The sequence below is a fragment of the Prinia subflava genome, chromosome 10 (genome assembly GCF_021018805.1).
Source record: "Prinia subflava isolate CZ2003 ecotype Zambia chromosome 10, Cam_Psub_1.2, whole genome shotgun sequence".
NCBI lineage: Eukaryota > Metazoa > Chordata > Aves > Passeriformes > Cisticolidae > Prinia > Prinia subflava.
This window is the reverse complement of record NC_086256.1, coordinates 4,763,650-4,782,895: the sequence shown is the minus strand read 5'-3', so window position 1 is coordinate 4,782,895 and position 19,246 is coordinate 4,763,650. Positions and strand designations below refer to the sequence as shown.

The following is a 19,246-nucleotide window of genomic DNA, read 5'->3' as shown; positions in this document are numbered from 1 at the left end:
CTCCACTAAACCAAACCATGTCATTAATGCGGTGACATGGCAATTTGCATTTTATTTCCTTGTTAAAAAAAAAAAAAAAAGGAAAAAAAAAAAAAGGAAAAGGTTTTGTGACAAGCCCTGTCAAAGGTACTTCAAAGGCAGCAGGGCCAGGGAGCAGCTGTGTGGATTGGATTGGCTTTGGAGAAGTTTACCGAGACTTTTCCAGATAGTGAGTTTGGTGTCAGCACCTGCGGCTCTGGGGAAAACACTGATATTTTCAGGTAAGTTTAACTGAGTACCCCTGGCTGAGCTGATGAGAGAAGAGGATGATGAGCGAGCCGGGGAGAGGACCTCACCCCAGGAGCTGCTCCCTGGGGAGGGATGAGGGAGGCAGCAGCACCCGCTCCGCAGCGCTGCTGGCAGCGCGCCCGTGCCTCCCGCCGCTCCCCCGGCTCTGCAGCCAGCCCGACACATTCCCCGCTGCATCCCGAGCCAAGCTCCCCGCGCCGGCCATTTTCCAGGCGAGCGCAGATCTGCCAAGCGCTACCTTAAGAAAAGTTCTGCGTGACCGTATTGAAGGAAGCGGAGGGGGTGTGCGCTGGCCCCGGCCCAGGGCTCCGCGCCAGCCCGGCCTCGACGCCCGCGCCCGCAGGTGTCCGGACGCTTCTCCTCCGAGCCAGGCGTCGCCTCAACACCTCCCGCAAATGCTCAGCTTCTTCTGGCTGAGGTGAGGGCTGGGGGGAGCTGGGCGCGATGGGGAGCAGGATGGGGAGCAGGAGGGCGAGCGTGGAGCTGCTGCGGAGACTTCCACTCCCGGCGGCGGAGCGGCGGCTTGTCCTGGCTTGCGTCGGCGCTGGGAGGTTCTTGCAGGGGGAAGATGTGGGGTGAAAGCCCTTTGTGACCCCCTGCCCAGCCGGGTGATGTTTTCTTGCCTTTGGGGTTTGCAGCGAGCTGTGCTGCTGCTCCATCGTGGTCGGCACTGGCGACTCGTCCGTGGGGACGTGGCATCCTCCGGCTGCAGCGGGGACAGCGGGCGAGAGCTGGGAACATCAAACCCCTGCAGACCTTTCTGGCCGTGACAGGAGGAGTGCTAGGGGGCTTTGGCTTGAGTCAGCTTCTTTTCACTTAAAAGCAGGCGCAGATGTTTGGGAAGCATGGGCACAGGGCTGCTGGGAATGCTGGCGGCACGGGGAGGGCAGAGGGATGTGCGGGGCTGGTGCGGGCAGTGGGTGGCTGGGCCAGTGGCACCATGCCATGGTGGCCTCCATTCCAGTAGCTTCCAATGAGGTGGTCTTGGCCATGGTGACTCCCACGGTGGGGACCACCACATCCCCATGGTGTGTTCGCCTGTGTTTTCCACCCCAGTGGTCTCAACCGTGGTGGCTCCCATTGTGGAGACCGCACAGTTAAGACCACCAGGGTGTAGACCTTGCACCAGCTTGGTCTCCACTGTGATGGTTTCCAGCTTGGTGGGCTGAACTGTGGTGGTCTGAAACATGGTTGTATTGATGTTGTGGTGGTCTGAAACATGGTTGTATTGATGTTGTGGCAGTCTCCTCCCTGGGAACGCCGTGGGTGGCAGGGCAAAGGTGCCTGGGCTGGGCAGTGCTGTTGAGTGTCCCCATGCGTGTGAATTTTGGGCCTGGCAGTGTTTACAGCTCTACCGGGGTGACATACGGCCCTGTTCTCCCCCTGCACCTTTGTCCCCTGGGTCATTTCCTGGGGGACTTCGCCCCTGTGCCGGCAAATCGGCAGCAGCCTTCGTGGGAGCCTCATGGGAGCTGCAGGGAGCACCAGAGCACGGGTATGGATGGGGCTGCGGGCACGGCCGGGGCTGCGGATGCTTCACCCGGTGGTGGAGAGGGGTGTGAGGGTGCAGGAGGTGTCCCCAACACCCTGAGTGATGCTTTCCCATGGGTGATGGCTGGAAAACCATCAGCCCCTCGTAAGAGGAGACATCCTGTGTCCCACTCTTGCCTTTGACCCTTGGATTGAACTTTCCTGGCCCCACGCCTTGCTTTACTCCATGAACTCTAACGAAATGTGATTTGTGGTGCCAAAAATACCACTTGCAGTGTGTTCTGGCCTTTCTTCTAGGCTGGCCACCTTCCTGAGGTCCCACTGAGACCCACTGCAGGGAGCTGCTGTGTTTCTTCACCATGCCATGACCTGGCAATTCAGTGGGGCCACATCCTGAGCAGCAGCTCTCATGCTGGGGACTCTGCTCCATCCTGATGGGCATGGGGTGATGAGGCTGAGCTGTGCTGGACATCTCCAGTGCTGCTTGCACCAGGGCCTTGCTGCTGCTGGCAGTGGGACTGGCGGGCTGGGTCTCGGGGGATGGACAGCCCTCACTGCCCTGTCGAGATGGCAGAATTTCCCAAAGTAGGTCAGGTTAATTTTTTGAACGCGTGCAGATTTTCTTGTTACCATGGATATTGCTCAATTATACACCAATAATCCGCCATGGGAACTTCATTGTCGCCACTTTCTTCCCCACCATCCTTCCCCTTTTTTTTTCTTTAAATACCTCCATGGAAGAGTAAGGTTACGCCGAGGGGCTGGGGTGGAGGTAGGAGACAGAGCCAGGTATTAGGGATTAGGTATTTGAGGGGTGGCAGTGAGGTGGTGAGAGAGCTCTGAGGGCAGGTGGGGTCGGCTCAAGGTGTGAGACTGCTCTGCTCTGCCCAGATCCCCCCAAAGCCCAGCACTTGGGACCCCCACCCCAGTTTCACCCTTGTCTCTCCCTCTCATGCACTCTTTTGGGAGTGGCTGAAGTAAACACTTTGCTTTCAGTGGTCTCGACGATTTGGGGGATCAACTGTTCTCCTGCATCTCTGCCCAGCATCATCCCGGGGAGCTGTGGCACCCATGAGGGCTTGCAATGGAGGTTCATATACAGTGGTGCTCCCCTGCTGATTTCTGAAGAGGCCAGCACTGAATTTCACACCAAAAACATTCCCTGGAGCTTGTGGGTGTTTTGGTGCTGTGGGACACCCCTCTGCCAGGGCATAGGAGAGCTGTGGGGTGCCATAGGGTCCCTCTCCCCAGTATTTGCAGGGTTGTTGGTGTGTTTTCCTCTCTGTGTCTTCCCTGGTTTGCTCTGTGGGCTTCTTAAGCCTTCAGCAGCACAGGAAGCGAGCGTGGCAGGAGGCAAGGAAAATATTCTGCTGGAAGGGTTTTTATTTCCCTGATGCAAACTTTTTTTTTTTTTTTTTTTTTTGGGTAGAAGTGGGTCACTCGAGGGGTGACAGAGTAAGAGCATCACTGCCTGGCTACTGCATCCCGTTGCCATGGTGACCCGAGGGCTGCATCAGTCAACAGCTTTAAAAATGTGACAGTTGAGTGAGGCTGAAGATTTTAACGAGGACAGACACTTGCTCGCTTGGTTTCGATAACAAATACTCCATGAATGCCCATGGGCTGCGTGGTTCCGGGTCTCCGGGGTGCTCCCCTTCCCCCGGGCAGGAGCGGGGGCTGGGGCTGCCTGGGAAATAGCAGGGGGATGATGCAAAGCACACAGCTCCGGGTGTTTTCCCCCCTCCTGCTAACGCAACCCCGGGGGACAAGGTGACATGATTGCCGAGCCAGCAGCAGGTTTGGGTTTCCAAGGAATGTCCCTCTGGTGCTGTTGGCTGGGGCTGTGGGGTGTAAGAGGACACCCACGGCCACCACCTTGTGTCTGCAATTGGGCAGCAAACCTGTCCTGTCGAACAGGAGAGTGACTCCTGCACCGGGCTCTTGCAAGGGCAGGTGAGCCATCAGGAAGCTCCCAAACCTCAATAACAAGCCTGGAAGGGTCATGGGGCTAGGGAAAAGGTTGTGGGGCTGGGGAAAGCAAAACCTGGTGCTGCTGGGGCAGGGGTGGGAGGCTGTGAGAGGCTCAGTGGTGCTGTTTGTGTCTTGTTTTGTACTGACCACATTGGGTGCATCCTGTGTGATGCCCCAGTTCCTGATGGTGCAGGAGGCAAATCTACAGCTCCCACTTTTTTAACCCCATGCCAAAATCAGTCAATCCCATATGCTGGGAAACAACCAGGTACCTCCAGCAGCCCGGTTTTACCTGCATGGGAAAGGGATGTGTGCTGGGAAGTTGCCAAAGGCCTGGCAGCATTGTGTTTAAAAGCAAACTGTAAATATAAAGCTTCTTCCATGAGTTTTTGCTGCAGCTCCCACACTGCCTTTCCTTGCAAAGCCACCACAGTGTCCAGCTGGGACACAGTCACCGTGCAGGTGGCCCGGGAGCCTGCAGGCACCCAAGGACACACGATGCCCTTGTGGAATGTCAGGACTTCGAAGGCAGAGGGGCTGGAGCAGGGAGCAGCAGCATTCCTGGACTCGGGTGCTTCCCATTTGCTGCCCCCAGCACCACCCACGGCAGCCTCAGCCCTGCCTGCTGCCAAAAATATACTCCTGGCTGTCTTGTGACTGCTGCGGTGTCACCGCTCCGGCCAGGGGAGCTTCAAGGCACAGTCCTCTGTCACATGTAGCAACATGGGAAGCACTGACACAGCATCACTGGCTGAGGGGTTGGCCACAGCCCTGCAACGTGTGCTTGGTCCAGCTCCCCAAAATAGCTGGGACTCTTTTATCTGTACTGGTGAGTGTGGGACCTGACTCCCATGGAATGGCAGACACCTGCCCCAGGTCTGCCCTTCTCCTTTTTAGCTCTGACAGCCCCTTGATAGGTGCTGGCGAGGGGTCAGTGGTGTGGGGAGGGATGTCAGCATGGGATGTGGGGACAGGGTGTGACAACCTGCCACACACACTGCCTCGTTCCCGCTGGGAAGCAGCCACCCCCGCCTCTGCCAGTCCTGCCGTAACCAGAGCCACTCTTCTCCTTTCCAGGTGTCTCTTAAAAATGGTCAAGGGGAATATTATAGTCCCTGAAGACATCTTGAGCTTCTGTTGCAATGGCCTCCAGGTACCCCCCGTGCCGTGCAACTAACCCCTGGCTCCCCGTTGTGCTGCCGGCTACTAACCCAGGCTGTGCCAGGCAGATGCCACCCTGTGCCAGGAGCTGCTCCCAGCCCTGCACCACACCTGGCTGCATCCTCTCCCAACAAATCCCTCCCCATCAGCATCCCCAGCCTCATGCTGGCTACCCCAGGGCTCTTCCCAGGGCTGGCAGCTCCTTCCCTAAGATTCCGAACTATCAAACCCCGGGAAAGTGACCCCTGGGATCTCAGGCCAGGCTGTCTGCTCGCTCTGCAGCAGGCGGCTTTGGAGCCCTTTGCATTGCTGGCTCATACCCCGGAGCCTGCTGCCTTCCCAAAATAGCTCTGTGGTACTCGTGTAGGCGCCGCTGCGTGCTGGGAAGCAGCCTGGGAGGTTCACAGAGGGGTTTGGAGGCTTCTGGGGGGGCTCTGGTGCCCGGGGGTCGGTCTGACTGTGGGATGGGAGCGCCTTTGCCGTGGGCTGGGCTTGGTGCGCTCGCTGCCTTCTCTGCTGAGGCGAGGTTTGTGCCGTTCCCGGGATGTCGTGTACCAGTAGCTATGGAAACAGAGGTTAGACCCGCTGGAGAAAAATGCTATTCTGAGAGGCAGTGAGCTCAGGGTAGTCGGGAAAGCTTCGTTTTCAGCATGAACTCATCCTTAAAAGAATCCGGGCAAAGCAGAGGGCAGAGAAGCTGCTGCAGTGGGACTCTCGCAACAAGTGCTGAGAGCAGGAGCTGCAGCGGGAGCAGAAAGCGGAAGGAAGGGCTGTGACGAAGCCTAGACAGCTCCTCGTGTCTCCTCAGTTACTCACCAGGCTAACTGAGTTCATCCCTTGTGTAACACGACTCACTTGACATCTCTCATCAGCTATTTTCCCTGCCAGCACTGCCTCAGCCTCCTCTCTCTCCCGCCCCGCTTCCCACCGGGGTGCCGGGGAGCTGCTCTGTGCCCAGCAAAGGGACAAGCCAGCAAGGAACAGATTTTACTGCCCAAACAACCCCAAACTGAGGATGCTCCTCCTCTGCTGCTTGTACCACAGAGCTTCCAGTGCATCCTTTGGTGAAGGGAGGGTGTTGGTGGAAGGTGTGGAGCACTGTCCAGCCCCCAGAAAGAAAACCCACCCTGTGCTGCAGCACCCTAAAAATGAAGCTGTCATGGAGAAAGATTCCATCCCAGAAGAGTGATTAATGTTGGGAGGGGTTTCTCGTGTTGTTTAGGAGGGAGAAGTGGGGTTAGGTGATAAATGGCCTGAAAACCTGGAGTAATCCCCTCTGGAGCTTTTTTCGAGGGATTTTTTCCTTTTTGGCTGCAGGTGCCTTGTCTTTGGCAAGGGCTGGGTGGGTTTGGTGGCGTCCAGGGGTGTGCAGGGCTGGGGTTCTCCCAGCTCTGTGTGGGGACTGCCTTCACGGGGTTCTCTCAGGGGGTTTGCCTCCCATTTGGGTAAAACAGAGCTTTTCTGTGCCCCACAGGGCTCGACCTCTCCACCCCGTGCCCGGGAGCCAGGGGAGCGGGAGGAGGCGCCGGGGGCCATGGCGAGCCCCTCGCCTGCCCGCAACCCCACCGAGGTGCAGATGAGCCAGCTGGTGCTGCCCTGCCACACCAACCACCGCGGGGAGCTCAGCACCGGGCAGCTGCTCAAGTGGATCGACACGGCCGCCTGCCTCTCTGGTGAGCCCCGATCTCCCTCTGGAGCCCCCATCCTGCCGGGAAAGGCACCAGGCAGGGCTGGCAGGAGCCAGCTCATCAGCAGCATCCCTGGCAGGCCAGCACTGTGCCTCGGAGTGACGCCAGCTGGGGACCCACGTCATGCCGTTTTGCTGAGTAATTAGAGAGCAAACAGGAGCAGGGCAAGAAGGGGAGGAGACGTGCACTGCAGCATGCATGCTGACTGGGGGACAGATCAAAATCTGTGCCTTCTTCGTCTATAGTGCTGCCCCTTTCCTTGCCTGGTGTGCAGGGCATGAGGGGATCAGGCTGGTGGCACCCCTGGTGTACCAGCAGCAGCTGGAGTGGGCTGAGCCCCTCCACTCAGCAGGAAGCAATGGAGCTCACCAGCTCAGCCAAGCATGGGGAGGTTATGACAGGGAAACGGGTGTAATTCTGCAGTTGGATGAGGTTCCCAGAGCAGTTTTGCAGTCTGAGGTCCCTTGGAGTCCCAAGGGAAAGTCACACCGAATGAGCGGCTTTGAAATATTTGCTGTGTATGGGGAGATGGAATCAGCTGCTGGTGCATCCCCACAGCTGCAAACTCATGGAGGGAAGGCAAACACCACCACACCCTCCAAACCTTTAAACATCTGCAAACCCGCGCTGCTGTGGGAGGAGAAACCCCAAATCCCACTCTGGTCCCTGCAAACACAGCAATGGGCATCAGCAGGGAACGGGACACTGGCTGGGTGTCACCGGCGTCACCAGCCCGGGGCAGAGGAGCCCTCGTGCCCCTCACACCCTCAGCACGTTGCTGCAGGGGCCTGATGCAGTTTGTTTTTCCTTTGCAGCCGAGAGACACGCCGGCTGCCCGTGCGTCACGGCCTCCATGGATGATATCTATTTCGAGCACACCATTAGGTAAATGCTGTGACACCGGGGAGCACGGGGGGTTTTCCCATCTGCAGCGTGGACAGGGGCTGGAGCTGGAGCAGGGGCAGCGTGCCTGGGAGAGGAGGAGGTGCCGTGGCAGTGCCAGGCTCGCGGGGCAGCAGGGGCTGAGGCTGGGTCTGCGCCGCAGGGCTGCGGATGGACTGTCTGCTCTGATTTATCTGCTGTCTGGTCGCCTGGGGAGCTCCTGCTGCCTTGGCTTCCTGGTATTTCCCCCAACGCCAGCTCCTCCCTGGCTTTGTTCAGGAAACAGCTCTGATTTAGTGCTCTGGAAAACTCAAATCTTGTAAATCGTGCCTCTGTAGCAGCTGTGTGGGGCTCCCCCCTCCAGGGGGTGGGACCTCCCAGCTTTGTGAGATGCATCGGGCTGGGCATTGCCTGGTGGAAATTCCATCCCAGGCTGGTCCTGGCATTCCCTGGTGCTGCCCCACAGAGGTGCCCCCTCTGATTCAGCCCTTGGGATGTCATGTGTCAGGGGACTATGTTTCTCCTGGCCTGAGGGTGTGACCAGAGGGGACAAAAACCCTCCCAGGGTTCTGCCCTCCTCCTCCACAGCTCCCAGTATTGAGACCATTCCCACCCAGCATTCCTGAAGTAGTCTCCTCCTTTTGTTCCCCGAGTAAGCCCAGGTACTGCCACCCACCTTTACTCATCTCTCAGAGCCCCCACACCCCCTGTGCCTGTCTCTTCCTGCCTGGGTACCATTCCAGGGGGCTGGGGATATGCCATGCAATATAGGATCTTTGCAATATAGGATCCATGCTGTGCCCTGCAGTTCCTGCCTTGCCATATAGGATCCATGCAGTACAGGATCCGGACTGTCCAGCCACTCCCTGCCTGCTGGGACAGGCACCAGTGTGGGTACCCAGGGCTGGCACTGGGGTCCCTGGCTGTCAGCTGATTTGTTTGGCACTGAGAAGTCTGACTCACTCCTGGTTTTTACTGTCATTCCCAGGAAATGCTAAACTCACATTTTTGCCCCCTCACATGAGGTGCCCGTAGCCCTGGGGCTCAGCTCCATGACAGATCCACAGTGTGAGGATGTGGTGCAGCCATGGTGCAGAGGTGGCACCACTGGGGTTGATACCCTGCTCCTGGGGCAGCTTTTCCTGGGACACTTTCCCCAGCCCTCCTGGATTTCAGGAGCAGGGAAGAACAGACCCAAGCCCTCTCCACAGCATTACATCAAGCCCTGCAAAGCATTTGTTCCTCCTTGGGGTTGAACTTGGGCACTGCTCCAAGGGGGCAGGGAATTTGGGCTGCTCCTGGCTCAGATCCCACTTGCTGTGGTCCAGCTTCAGGCTCTGAGCGAGGGGCCTGGCAAGGATTTCCTGCAGAGCTGTTGGGAGGTGGAGGAGTTTTGTGTCAGATCTCCTTGCCCAGCTGTTTGTGCTCTCTGCTGCCCTTGCACTGCTGGGGAGAGGCAGGGAGGAGCTGTAGGTGCCTGAGGAGGAGACCCCAAATTATCACTGGCTTAAAACTCACTGGCTGGGCAGCAGATTCTCCCCGTGGCTCTGCCCTGCTGTGTGCAGCCTCTGGGGAGGATCACACGCACCCTTGAGCGGGGCTTCATGTGGCATTTATGGCACTGGCTTCTCCTGTTTGATAAGGACACAGAAGATAAAGTATTTTTGGGGCTATATATAGACATGTGGGGCTGCCAGTCTGCCTGCCTGGCTCCTTGCCCTTGCATGCCCCTCGCCACAAGCCCATCCAGAGCATCCATCTGGCTGCTGCCATCGCCTCTAACCCTGTCCCCACGTTTGCTTTCTCTCTCTGCCCCAGCCAGCCGTCTGCCAGCCCTGCTGGGCAGCGGGACGGGAGGAGCGGCCTCGGGTACGGACGTGTTTGGCCCTAGAGCCGCCAGCCTAGCACAGCGCTGCCGTGAGTTGGGAGCCTTAACCCCACTGATGTGGCATGGCATGTGGACAGAGGCTGCTCACGTAACCCTGCTAACGTTTCTGGCGTGTCACCGGCCCGGGGTCCGTGCTGGGGACATGCCAGCTCATGTCACTCCTGCTCCAGCCAGAGCCAACGTGCAGAGCGTGTCATTGACAGAGCTCCTCTGGAGCCTGAAGTCACGTGTGAGGGCACGGGGAGAAATCTGGTGTCAAAGCACACTCTGGCTCACCCTCTCCTCTGGTTTTGAGAAGTGCTGGTTACACTTTGGGTTTATTTTTCCACTGAGTTTTCTAGCTCTGGCCTCTTTTGAGGAATGAGGAATATTCCTGATTTAAAAATGTATTTGGTAAAGACTGCTGTCGGTGTTGCTAAAAAGCTAAATTTGCGCATTCCATGGGTGCCAGTCTGGAGTAGCTCAGGCTGCAGGGCCAGAGCTGTCTGTGTGTGTACTCTGAAGCCTGCTGAAGGCAGAGGAGAGCAGCAGTTTGCTGCCAGCAGATGTTTCATTTAAGAGATGGTGCAAAATGCCCCTGGCTGGACCCTGCCTCCTGCCATCTCCCAGCATCCCAAGGTATCCATTGCTTGTGGCAAGGCCCCGTGGCTGATCCAGCTGTGCAGGACAGTGGGTGCAAGGCTGGAGGAGCTGTTTGCTCTGGCAGAAACATGCATGCCTGCATGGGCAGGGGTGCCAAGCAAGCCTCGGGCACCTCTGCACCCCTCGGGTGTCCTGGCAGCACCCCAGAGCTGGGGACCCACTTGCACGCAGCTGCTCAGGGGTGACATCTCACGGCTCTCACGTCTCAGGGGTGGCTGTCCCCGTGTCCTGCTGGCCACCTGGCATGTCCCACAGTCCCAGGAAGCCTTACCACAGCAGGCAGTGAGCTGGAATGCTGTGACACCTCAGAGGAAGCCATTTGGTCCCCCAGTAACCCCACACGCTTTCTCCTCTTCCTGTTTTTCAGCGTCGGGCAAGTTGTCAACATCAAAGCCAAAGTGAACCGAGCCTTTAATTCCAGCATGGAGGTTGGTGTGTGCCCCTGCCCCTGTCCCCCTTGCTGTGTGCCCATCCCCACCAGCCACGTGGCAAAATTCTCCCACAGCTCCCAGCTTTAATCCCACATGTTCATAGTTTTTGGCTGGCTCTGGCCAGGGGTGTGTGATGTGGGTCCCTGGGGAGCAGAGCCAGCTCTCAGGGGTGCTGTGCCCTCTCCCAGGTGGGCATCCAGGTGAGCTACGAAGACCTGTGCAGCGGGAAGCACTGCAGCATCTGCAAGGCGTATGCCACCTTCGTGGCACAGGGCCCCTTGGGCAGCAAGGTGAGCAGTGGGGCTTGGGGGGATTGTTGCCTGCTGAACAGGGGCAGTAAGGAAATGGCCTCTATGGGGCTGGGCTGGGCTCTGCTTTTTGTCACAGCTACTGCTGTTCCTCCTGGGTCTGTGATCCCGTGTCCTGTGCTTGGGGGATGCATGGTGGGCAGCTCTCAGCCCTGCTGTGGGCATGGAGGGCACCTCTTGCTGCTGCTGCTCATCCTCCAGCACGACTGCACCCTGCCCCTTCCCTTTGCAGGTGAGGCTGAAGCCGCTGACCCCGCAGACAGAGGAGGAGAAGATCGAGTACAGCATCGCGGCCGAGCGCCGCCGCATGCGCCTGGTGCACAAGGACACCCTCAAGGACCTGCTCACCCACAGCCCCCAGGAAACTGGTACCGTGCCCTGCAGCCCGGGCTGCCAAAACAGCCCCTGGTGACATCCCAGTGCCACAGCAGGCTGCTGGTGGTGGTCACCACATGGAGCTTTGGGAATGCCCTGGTCATGGCGGGGTAGGGATCAGCCCCACCATCCCAGACTCTCAGGCCTGGAGGTTTGGGGAGGGTTGATGCTGTGGGGAGAGGGACAAGGGCTGGTGGGGTGCTGGGAGAGGGGTGCTGCTGGCCATAGAATAACCCTGTTATCCCCCTGTGGCAGAGCTGGAGACGCGGGACGGCAGCGGGGCGGTGCCGGCAGAAAGGACACGGGTGGAGAGTGTGGAGCTGGTGCTGCCTCCACACGCCAACCACCAGGGCAACACCTTCGGTGGGCAGATCATGGCCTGGATGGAGAACGTGGCCACCATCGCAGCCAGGTGACCCAACAAGGGGTTCAGGGTCAGGGGGTGACGTGCCTGGAGGGGACACATGTGGCTGGGTCTGGCCACAGCTGGACTGTAGGGACCCTCCAGAGGGATGGTCCCCACCATGTCACCCTTGGGTGACACTGCACAGGGAGTCCCACAGATGTGTGGTGCTGAGGGAAAGGTTCATGCTCCTTGTAGTTGGCTCGTTGTTCCTTCTCATGGCTGGTTTTGGCTGTTGGAATCTTGGCGTGACAGTTTTGGGGTCTCCTTGTCTCTGGCTGGGTCGGGGAGGGTGCATGGGGCTGCCGTGGCATGGGGCCATGGCTGGGGGTGTCACACCTGTCCCCACAGCCGGCTGTGCCACGCCCACCCCACGCTGAGGGCCATCGAGATGTTCCACTTTCGAGGCCCGTCGCAGGTTGGGGACCGCCTGGTGCTCAAAGCCATCGTCAACAACGCCTTCAAGAACAGGTGGGTGGCGGTGGTGGGGGGCCCCTTCCCGCCCTCCCCACGGCCCTCTGCTCCCTCACCCCTTCTCTCCTGCAGCATGGAGGTGGGGGTCAGCGCCGAGGCCTACGGCCAGGAGATGTCTGTCAGCCGCAGGCACATCAACAGCGCCTTCATGACCTTCGTGGTGCTGGACCAGGAGGGCCAGCCCCGCACACTGCCCATGGTGGCACCCGAGCCAGGGGTAAGCACCAGCAGGGCTGGCTTGTCCCCAACCTGGTGGCACGGGACCCCCGGGAACCCCACCCGTCCCCAAAGGGCTCTGGGATTCGCTCTGGGCCGAACAAATGCAGTTTTATGGTGATGGAAATGAAATTGCTCGATAGCAAGTGAATTAAATGGATTGCTCGGTGTAACTAATAAAATAAACCACTTGCCTGTGCAGAGATGGAGATGTATTAGCCATGCAAGGCTTAGCAGAGTATTGCCTGCAAATTCCAGCTCGTCTTTTCTGTAATTTAGGGGAAGGAATGTTGAGGTTGTGTTTTACCTTTCAGAGCATCCTGATCCATAATTTGCTGGGATCCAAATATTTAGGGAAATCTGTCACATGAGCACAGCAGCAAAGCAAACACTCGTCTCAGCTTCTCTTGGGCTGATCCTTGTCCATCTCCCTGATTTTTTTGATGCCTTAAAACTAGGATCTCCCACTGTGATGGAGATCATCTCATGGCCAAAGTCAGACCCCCTGAAACCTCCCCTCACCTGCTTTAAAACACCACACTAGCACTTTCTTCAAATAAGCTGCTTTTTTTTTTGGCTTTTGTTTCCTCAGGAGAGGACATTTGCAGGTGCTAGGGTACACCGTTTTTGTTTCAGGGGCTGTTTGCAGCTTTGCAGCCACAACAAGGTGTTTCCCTAATGTGCCAGTGCCTATCACTTGATCAGAGCATGGTGGCAATGCTGAAATAACTCACAATTAATCACTGACCATCACTGCAGTGTAGCCAGGGTGGCAGCTGGCAAGCAAGGGGGCTTCACCTTCCAGCCCTTCTCTGCTGAATGTTTTTCCCACTCCCAAAAAGACGTGATTTTTTTTTCATCCTCCTTTTCCTATTAACTTAATTGCCTTTTCCCATTTATCAGGATGGAGAAAGGAGGTACAGAGAAGCCAGTGCTAGGAAAAAAATTCGGCTGGACCGGTGAGCAGCAAAACGAGTGGGATGTGGGGATGGAGGAAAGGGGAGGGCTCAGCACTTGGGTGCAGGGACACTTGGGGGTGGTTTCTGTCCTCTCATAGGGGAAACTGTTCCTTTGTTGCAGAAAATACGTCGTCTCCTGCAAACAGACTGAGGTGCCACTCTCCGTGCCCTGGGACCAAAGCAACAAGGTAGGATGATTGCCTGTGGGAGCTGCTGCTTCCTGCTCCCCCTCTTGCTGCCCCTCCTGCCCCTGACATGCTGCCCCTGCTCCAGGTTTATCTGAGCTACAACAACGTCTCTGCGCTGAAGATGCTCGTGGCCAAAGCCAACTGGGCGCTTGCCAGAGAAAAGGAGAAGGTACTCATCCCTGTCCCTTCTCCCTCGGCCCCAAAGCGTGGGCAGTCCCGCTGGGAACAGGTCCCAGCCGTGCCCTGTGCTCCCCGAGGTGCGGATGTACACCCTGGAGGAGGACAGGTTCCTGTCCTTCCGCATCGAGATGTCCGTCTGCATCCCAGCCGGCCGAGCCTTCTCCCTGCTCTCCAACCTGCGGCGCCGGCACGAGTGGGACAGCCACTACATGTGAGTGCTGCAGGCCTCCCCAGATGTCACACCCCCAAGCTGAAGCATCCCTTTTGGCTTTCCTGGGAGCCAGAGGGTTGCCTGGCTTGCTCTTAGAGGCCCCTCACTGTGTGTCCCTGTCCTGGCTCCCTCTGGGCTGGTGGCCACGCTTTGCTGGAACAAACACCTATTCTGGGTCCTCCCAGATATTTTGGGTCTGGTGGTGGGCTGTAAATGGGTAAGGCCCAGATTCAGGGGGCACGGCAGGGTTTCTGTGACTGGTCCCCTTCCCTTACAGAAGTGCTGAGCTTGTCCAGAAGGTCGATGATGATGACATGATCTACCACGTGGTGAGCCGCAAGCTCAGACACGAGAACAAGCCGCAGGACTTCGTTATCCTGGCGTCCCGGCGGAAACCCTGCAGCAAGGGGTGAGTGTCCAGCCCGGTCCCTGCTCCCTGCCATCCCAGCTGTGCCAGCTCACTGGGCTCTCTCGTCCCCAGGGACCCCTACGTGGTGGCCTTTCGGTCGGTGACGCTGCCCACCCACCCCGCCAGGGCCGAATTCACGCGCGGGGAGACGCTCTGCTCCGGGTTCTGCATCTGGCCAGAGTCGGAGGAGATGAGCAAGGTGGGATGCTGCAGCTGCATTCCCACAGCCCATGGGGGAGGCTCCTCCCTCCCCTGTGCCCCTGCTGACCTTGTCCTGTGCCTTGCAGGTGGCTTATTACAACCAGGCTATGCCGGGGTACCTCAACTATGTCACCACCAATGTGGCAGGACTGTCCTCTGACATCTGCTCCACCTTCGAAGCCTGTGAGAAGTTCCTGCTGAAGAATAAGGAGGACCTGATCTCACGGCTGCAGGACTTCTAGAGCCACGGCCCCCTGCTGACAGATGGACAGACAGATGAGGGGACACTTCTGTGGTGGAAGGGAATGTGGCATGGTGGCACCCAGCCCCTGCCTCCCTGGGGGCTTTGGTCCCAGGGACTGGGGTGGAGGGGCATTACTGCACCACCTCATCCCTTGCACTGATGTGTCGTGCCTTTTCTTCTTTCTTTTTTTATTTTGTTTAGGAATTTTGTAAGCTGATGTACAGGACTTGGTTTTCTAGTTCACTTAACGCTACTTGAATCTTTATATGATCCAAAATCTTTCCAAGCCAGATTTTTTTTTTTTCACTAGTTCTCGGTGGGGTATAACTGGTTCCTTTTGAGGCAGCAAAGGGAGAGAGGGGACAGTGATGTGGGGTGGGTGCTGTTCCCCTCCCTGGTGTAGGGGTGGCTGGTGGAACATCCCACTCTCCCCAGTGCTGCTCCTTTTCCTGGGCAGGGCTGGCAAACAGCCCCTGGTCCTCCTGGGCTGAAATCCCACCCCATGGGGCTGTGGAAGGAGCAGCAATAAAAGTGTTTTGACAGGAAAAGCATCCATACCTGCCCTGGGTGAGTGTCTGCTCCAGGGGCTTGCTGTGTGTTCAGCTTGGAGCAGGGATCCTGCACCTGCAGCACACCTGGAGCTCAGGTGGATATGGGATTCTTTGGGGAAAGACTGTGCTGCAGGAAAAGGGTGGTGCTCCATGCAAGTGGCTTTTGAGGACTGCCTGGAGGTGTTGCTCTTGTCTAGGACAGTCCTCCTTGTCCCCCTCTGCTGGGTGCACCAACACCTTGAGAGGTAAATCCCAAACTGCCTCAGGGGTGCTGAAAAAGGAAAAGACAGAGGCAAACCCTGATCCCCTGAGTCTGGGATGCTCTGGGAAAGGCACCAGAAGGAAGCAGGGGTGACAGTGGAAGTGCTACTCCTCAGTCACAGCACAGGGGACATCTGCCCTCAGCCACAGGCCTGTGGAGAGCCCCCTCCCAGGCCTTCCTGGGTCACACAGCCAGAGGTTTTCTGGTGGCATTGAGGGTCCTGGAAGGCTTGCTGCCTGCTGGAAAATCAGAGAGCCCTGGAAGCCCTTAGGCACGCAGAGCTTTGGGCACAGCAGGTTTTACAGGTGCCAGCTGTGCCCTTGCCTCTGCCTGCAGAGCCCTGTGCTTAATCCCAAGGATGGATTTTGTAGAGCTTAACCATGAGCAAGTGTTGGTGATGCCTTACTCGGGGTGAGGTGAGGCCATGGGGTACCAAAAATGACCACAGGGTCTGTTCCAGGGCTGCAGGTGTCCCTCTGCAACACCCAGTCCCTTTGCCACCCCAATTCCCCACCCAGTTTATAACAGAAGGAGCTCCTGCCCCTCTCCTGTGGCCACCAGCCTGTGGCTCCCTCCCCTGGGTTGGCTGTGGCCATAAACCCCCTAATCTCTGCTGTATCTCCCATCATAAACATCTCAGCTCAAGGCCTGGCACGGCTGTGCCCCGACCTCCAAAAGATAAAGCCATCTTAGGCTGAACATAGTACTAAACATCCAATTTCTGTAGAGCCTTCTTATCTCCCCAAACTCAGAGCAATCCTGCCTTTTTATTACCAAGACGAGAGCCATCCTTCCTACTTACCGTTAGGAATTGCTGCTGCTTGATTAAGTGGAGGGGATGATGTATTTGCCTGAACATTAAACTTTAACTGACCTCTGCTCCTTAAGTATTGTGCTTTTTTCCTGCTGGGAGGCCCCCCGGTCAGCCCTGGCTCCAGCCTGGCTGGGTCCCCGGGGATGCAGGGTGATGGAGCAGGAGTGACCTGGGGGCACGGCAGAGAGAGGCATCGTGTGCTTTGTGCTTCTGGAAGAGAATTGCAGCCCTGCAGCATCTGCTGGCACTCAGGGGGGCATGGACAGCAGGGCTGGGCAGCCTGGAGCATCCCTGGAGTACCCATCTCCACTGCCTCATCCCTCAGGGGAGGAGGGACCTGCTGGTGGCTGTCCTTACCAGCCTTTCCCAGAGCCCTTTCTTTGCCCTCCCCATCAAACACACCGCTCAAGAACCAATCCAGCAATCAATCACCATTTTCCTTAATCTTTTTTTTAAAAAAAGGGAGTCACCCCCCGCTCTGAGCAACCTTCCAACCTGCAGCTTCTTTGCAAGAAAACACCTTAGAGCTCTCGGCTGCTAATTCCTGTGTGGAGGAAAATAATTTGGAGAGGCAGATCTGGGATCTTGGGAGCAGCAGGGCTCTGTGCTGGCTGCTGGCAGAGCCCATCCCTGCCTTCCTGCCAAGGGTGATGCAGGGAACAAAGCCCCACCTAAGGACCACGGCTGCCTTCCCTGGGCCCCTGCCATGCAGGGCTGCTGGAGGATGGAGCAGGGAAAAAAATCCCCAAAACACCAAGAAGCCTCTGGAAAAGAAAAGGCCATGAAGACAGCTGGGGATTTACAGGCCAGCGCTCCGGGTTGGATGTGGGCGCCTTCTCCGGTGCGCTGCCATCATGAGAAGGTTTAAGGACCTGATTTTATGGATGCCTAAATAAATTCATGGAGCTAATATATCACAATACAGGGTGTATTTATCTGCTTTGCAGGAGTGGGATAGAATTAGACAGCAGTGTCTCTCTCAAGGCCAGCCCTGCTGTAATTCATGCCCCGAGGCGACCAGCCAAGGGGAGGAGGAGGAGGAGGAATTCTGCAGGCAGCAGTATTGATGGGCTACTCCCAGCAGCTTTGTTTTAATTAATTTTCAGAGTGCTCCTTGCAGTGGATCAGGCAGCTCCTTCAAAGCCTCCTTCCACCCACTGCTGCCCATGCTCTTGAGCAGGGTCTGGGGCAGCGGGGTGAGCCCAGAGCCCCCCTGGCCCTTGGAGCCCCCAAGCTTTTGGTTAAACAGAGCAGAAGCTGTTGTTGTTTTTAAATAGGGGGGGCTTCTCCGTGGCCAAGAGGTCTCTTTGATGTCCACAGCGTGGGCAGGTGTATTTGTCACAGCTTTTCTCTTCCCCTTTTTATTGACTTTCTGCTTGTTCCTGCTGCCAGGGGTCAGCCGGGGCGTTGGCTGGACTTTGCCAAAAGTCCACCCAAAGCATCTGGCTCCCAGGTGCTGACGCAGTGCCCTGCCCCGAGATACGAGGGGTTTGAGCAGCGGGTTTGCAGCCCAGTGGGGTGTGTGGTGGTGAGGCTGGAACGGGGCTGTGCCAGCTCCAAAGCTTTTCCTGAGTAAGCAGGTCTGAGAACCTGAACGGCATTTGCCCCGTGAGCAGCAGCGTGACAGCAGCAACCACAGCTCAGCGCCGAGCTCGGGGTGACCTGGCTGACACGAAGGGACTCGTCCCCATCCAGGACGCCATGGCAGGTGACACGGAGCCCTCCAACACCATCAAAGTGCTGCACCTGCTTTTCCTCTCCACCTCCTGGGGAATGCAGGTGTGGGTGACCTTCGTGGCCGGTAGGTTGGGCTGTGTTGTGCCCTCTGCCCAGGGGGGTGGCACAGGGGAGGGGGGCTTTGCCCCAGGACTCACCTGCTCTCCCCCTCGCAGGGTTTGTGATGAGCAGGCACCTCCCTCGCCACACCTTCGGCTCCATCCAGCGTGAGCTCTTCCCCTACTACTTCCACATCAGCTCCACTTGTGCCTTCCTCAACCTGACCCTGTTTGCCATGTCCCACCCCAGCGAGCGGCTCGGCGAGGAGCACTCCACCCAGGTAGCCTCCCCCTCCCAAACACGAGCCTGCCCTGCCAGCCAAGCTCCCCCGGCTACCTCGCAAACGACAGAGACCCACACAGGACTCTGGTTAAAAAAAACCCCGCAAGACCCAAATTGCAGCGAGCCAGGGGGCGGGGAGGGGGGTGAAATTTAACCCTCGGCACCTGCGAGGTGCTGAGGGCGGGCTCTGCTCCCTGCAGATCATCATCTTCCTCGTCTGCATCGCCGCTTCCGTGCTGAACACGCAGTGCTTCGGGCGGGCCACCTCCGACCTCGTCGACCTGCGGCTGGCGGAGCGCAGGCACGGGCGGGGACCGGGGATGGAACCGGGACAGGAGCCGGGGATGGAGCCCGGGATGGAGCCCCGCAGGCAGCTCCGCGCCTCCAGCCCCAGCCACAGGCGGCTGGCCCGGCGCTTCGCCCTGTGCCACGCTCTGTCCTCCCTGTGCAACCTGTGCTGCATCGTGTGCAACGGGCTGAGCCTGCAGCACCTGGCTGCACAGCTCGCTGCCCTCTGAGACTGTGCCGGGGCATCGCCACAGCCCGGCCCTGCTGCCTGGCAGCCCCCAGGTTTGGACATTAAACTGCAGCAGCCTCAGGTGGAGATGCTCTTGCTTGTGTACGGTGCAGAAATTTAGGAATTGTGAAAAGGAAATGTTTTCTCTACAGCTGCCTGCAGCCAGCCTCCACCATCGAAGCAGGAGGGGTTTATGGCTGAACAGCTTTCTAATGCCCTGTGTATTAGCTGTGTCTAAAGCTGCAGTGTATTCCTGCAGTCACAGAGAGACTGCAGAAGAGAGAGAAATGAGAGATTGAGCATTACTTCTAATTAAAAGCCAAATGCAAATACAGAATTGCAGAAGACCCTGTATGCTGGCTGTTCCAGTTAATGTAATGGGTAAAGGTGTTATGTTGGGGTTTACAATCAGTGTCTGGCATCCTCTTGTATTC

At 57.7% G+C, this 19,246-nt stretch overlaps 2 protein-coding genes across 3 annotated transcripts; both read left to right on the top strand.

The window, feature by feature from the left end:
* Nucleotides 1-268: 268 nt before the first annotated feature.
* Nucleotides 269-14,896, top strand: ACOT11 (acyl-CoA thioesterase 11). 2 transcript variants are annotated; one of them, XM_063407024.1, is made up of 18 exons: nucleotides 269-706; nucleotides 4,828-4,903; nucleotides 6,386-6,584; nucleotides 7,415-7,484; nucleotides 9,300-9,350; nucleotides 10,379-10,439; nucleotides 10,631-10,732; nucleotides 10,983-11,118; nucleotides 11,381-11,537; nucleotides 11,880-11,999; nucleotides 12,075-12,219; nucleotides 13,122-13,177; nucleotides 13,299-13,365; nucleotides 13,451-13,534; nucleotides 13,623-13,756; nucleotides 14,034-14,165; nucleotides 14,238-14,364; nucleotides 14,453-14,896. In XM_063407024.1, exons 1-18 carry the CDS (start codon nucleotides 306-308, stop codon nucleotides 14,606-14,608), a joined length of 2,274 nt encoding a protein of 757 aa, XP_063263094.1. In that variant the 5' UTR covers nucleotides 269-305; the 3' UTR covers nucleotides 14,609-14,896. The 2 variants fall into 2 exon arrangements, with proteins under 2 accessions (XP_063263094.1, XP_063263095.1); XM_063407025.1 differs by lacking the exon at nucleotides 9,300-9,350.
* A 1,549-nt stretch (nucleotides 14,897-16,445) lies between these two features.
* TMEM205 (transmembrane protein 205) lies at nucleotides 16,446-19,216 on the top strand. Its single transcript, XM_063407028.1, has 3 exons — nucleotides 16,446-18,038; nucleotides 18,130-18,293; nucleotides 18,496-19,216. The coding sequence occupies exons 1-3, from the start codon at nucleotides 17,939-17,941 to the stop codon at nucleotides 18,811-18,813; spliced, it is 582 nt and encodes a 193-aa protein (XP_063263098.1). The 5' UTR covers nucleotides 16,446-17,938; the 3' UTR covers nucleotides 18,814-19,216.
* The last annotated feature ends 30 nt before the right edge of the window (nucleotides 19,217-19,246 follow it).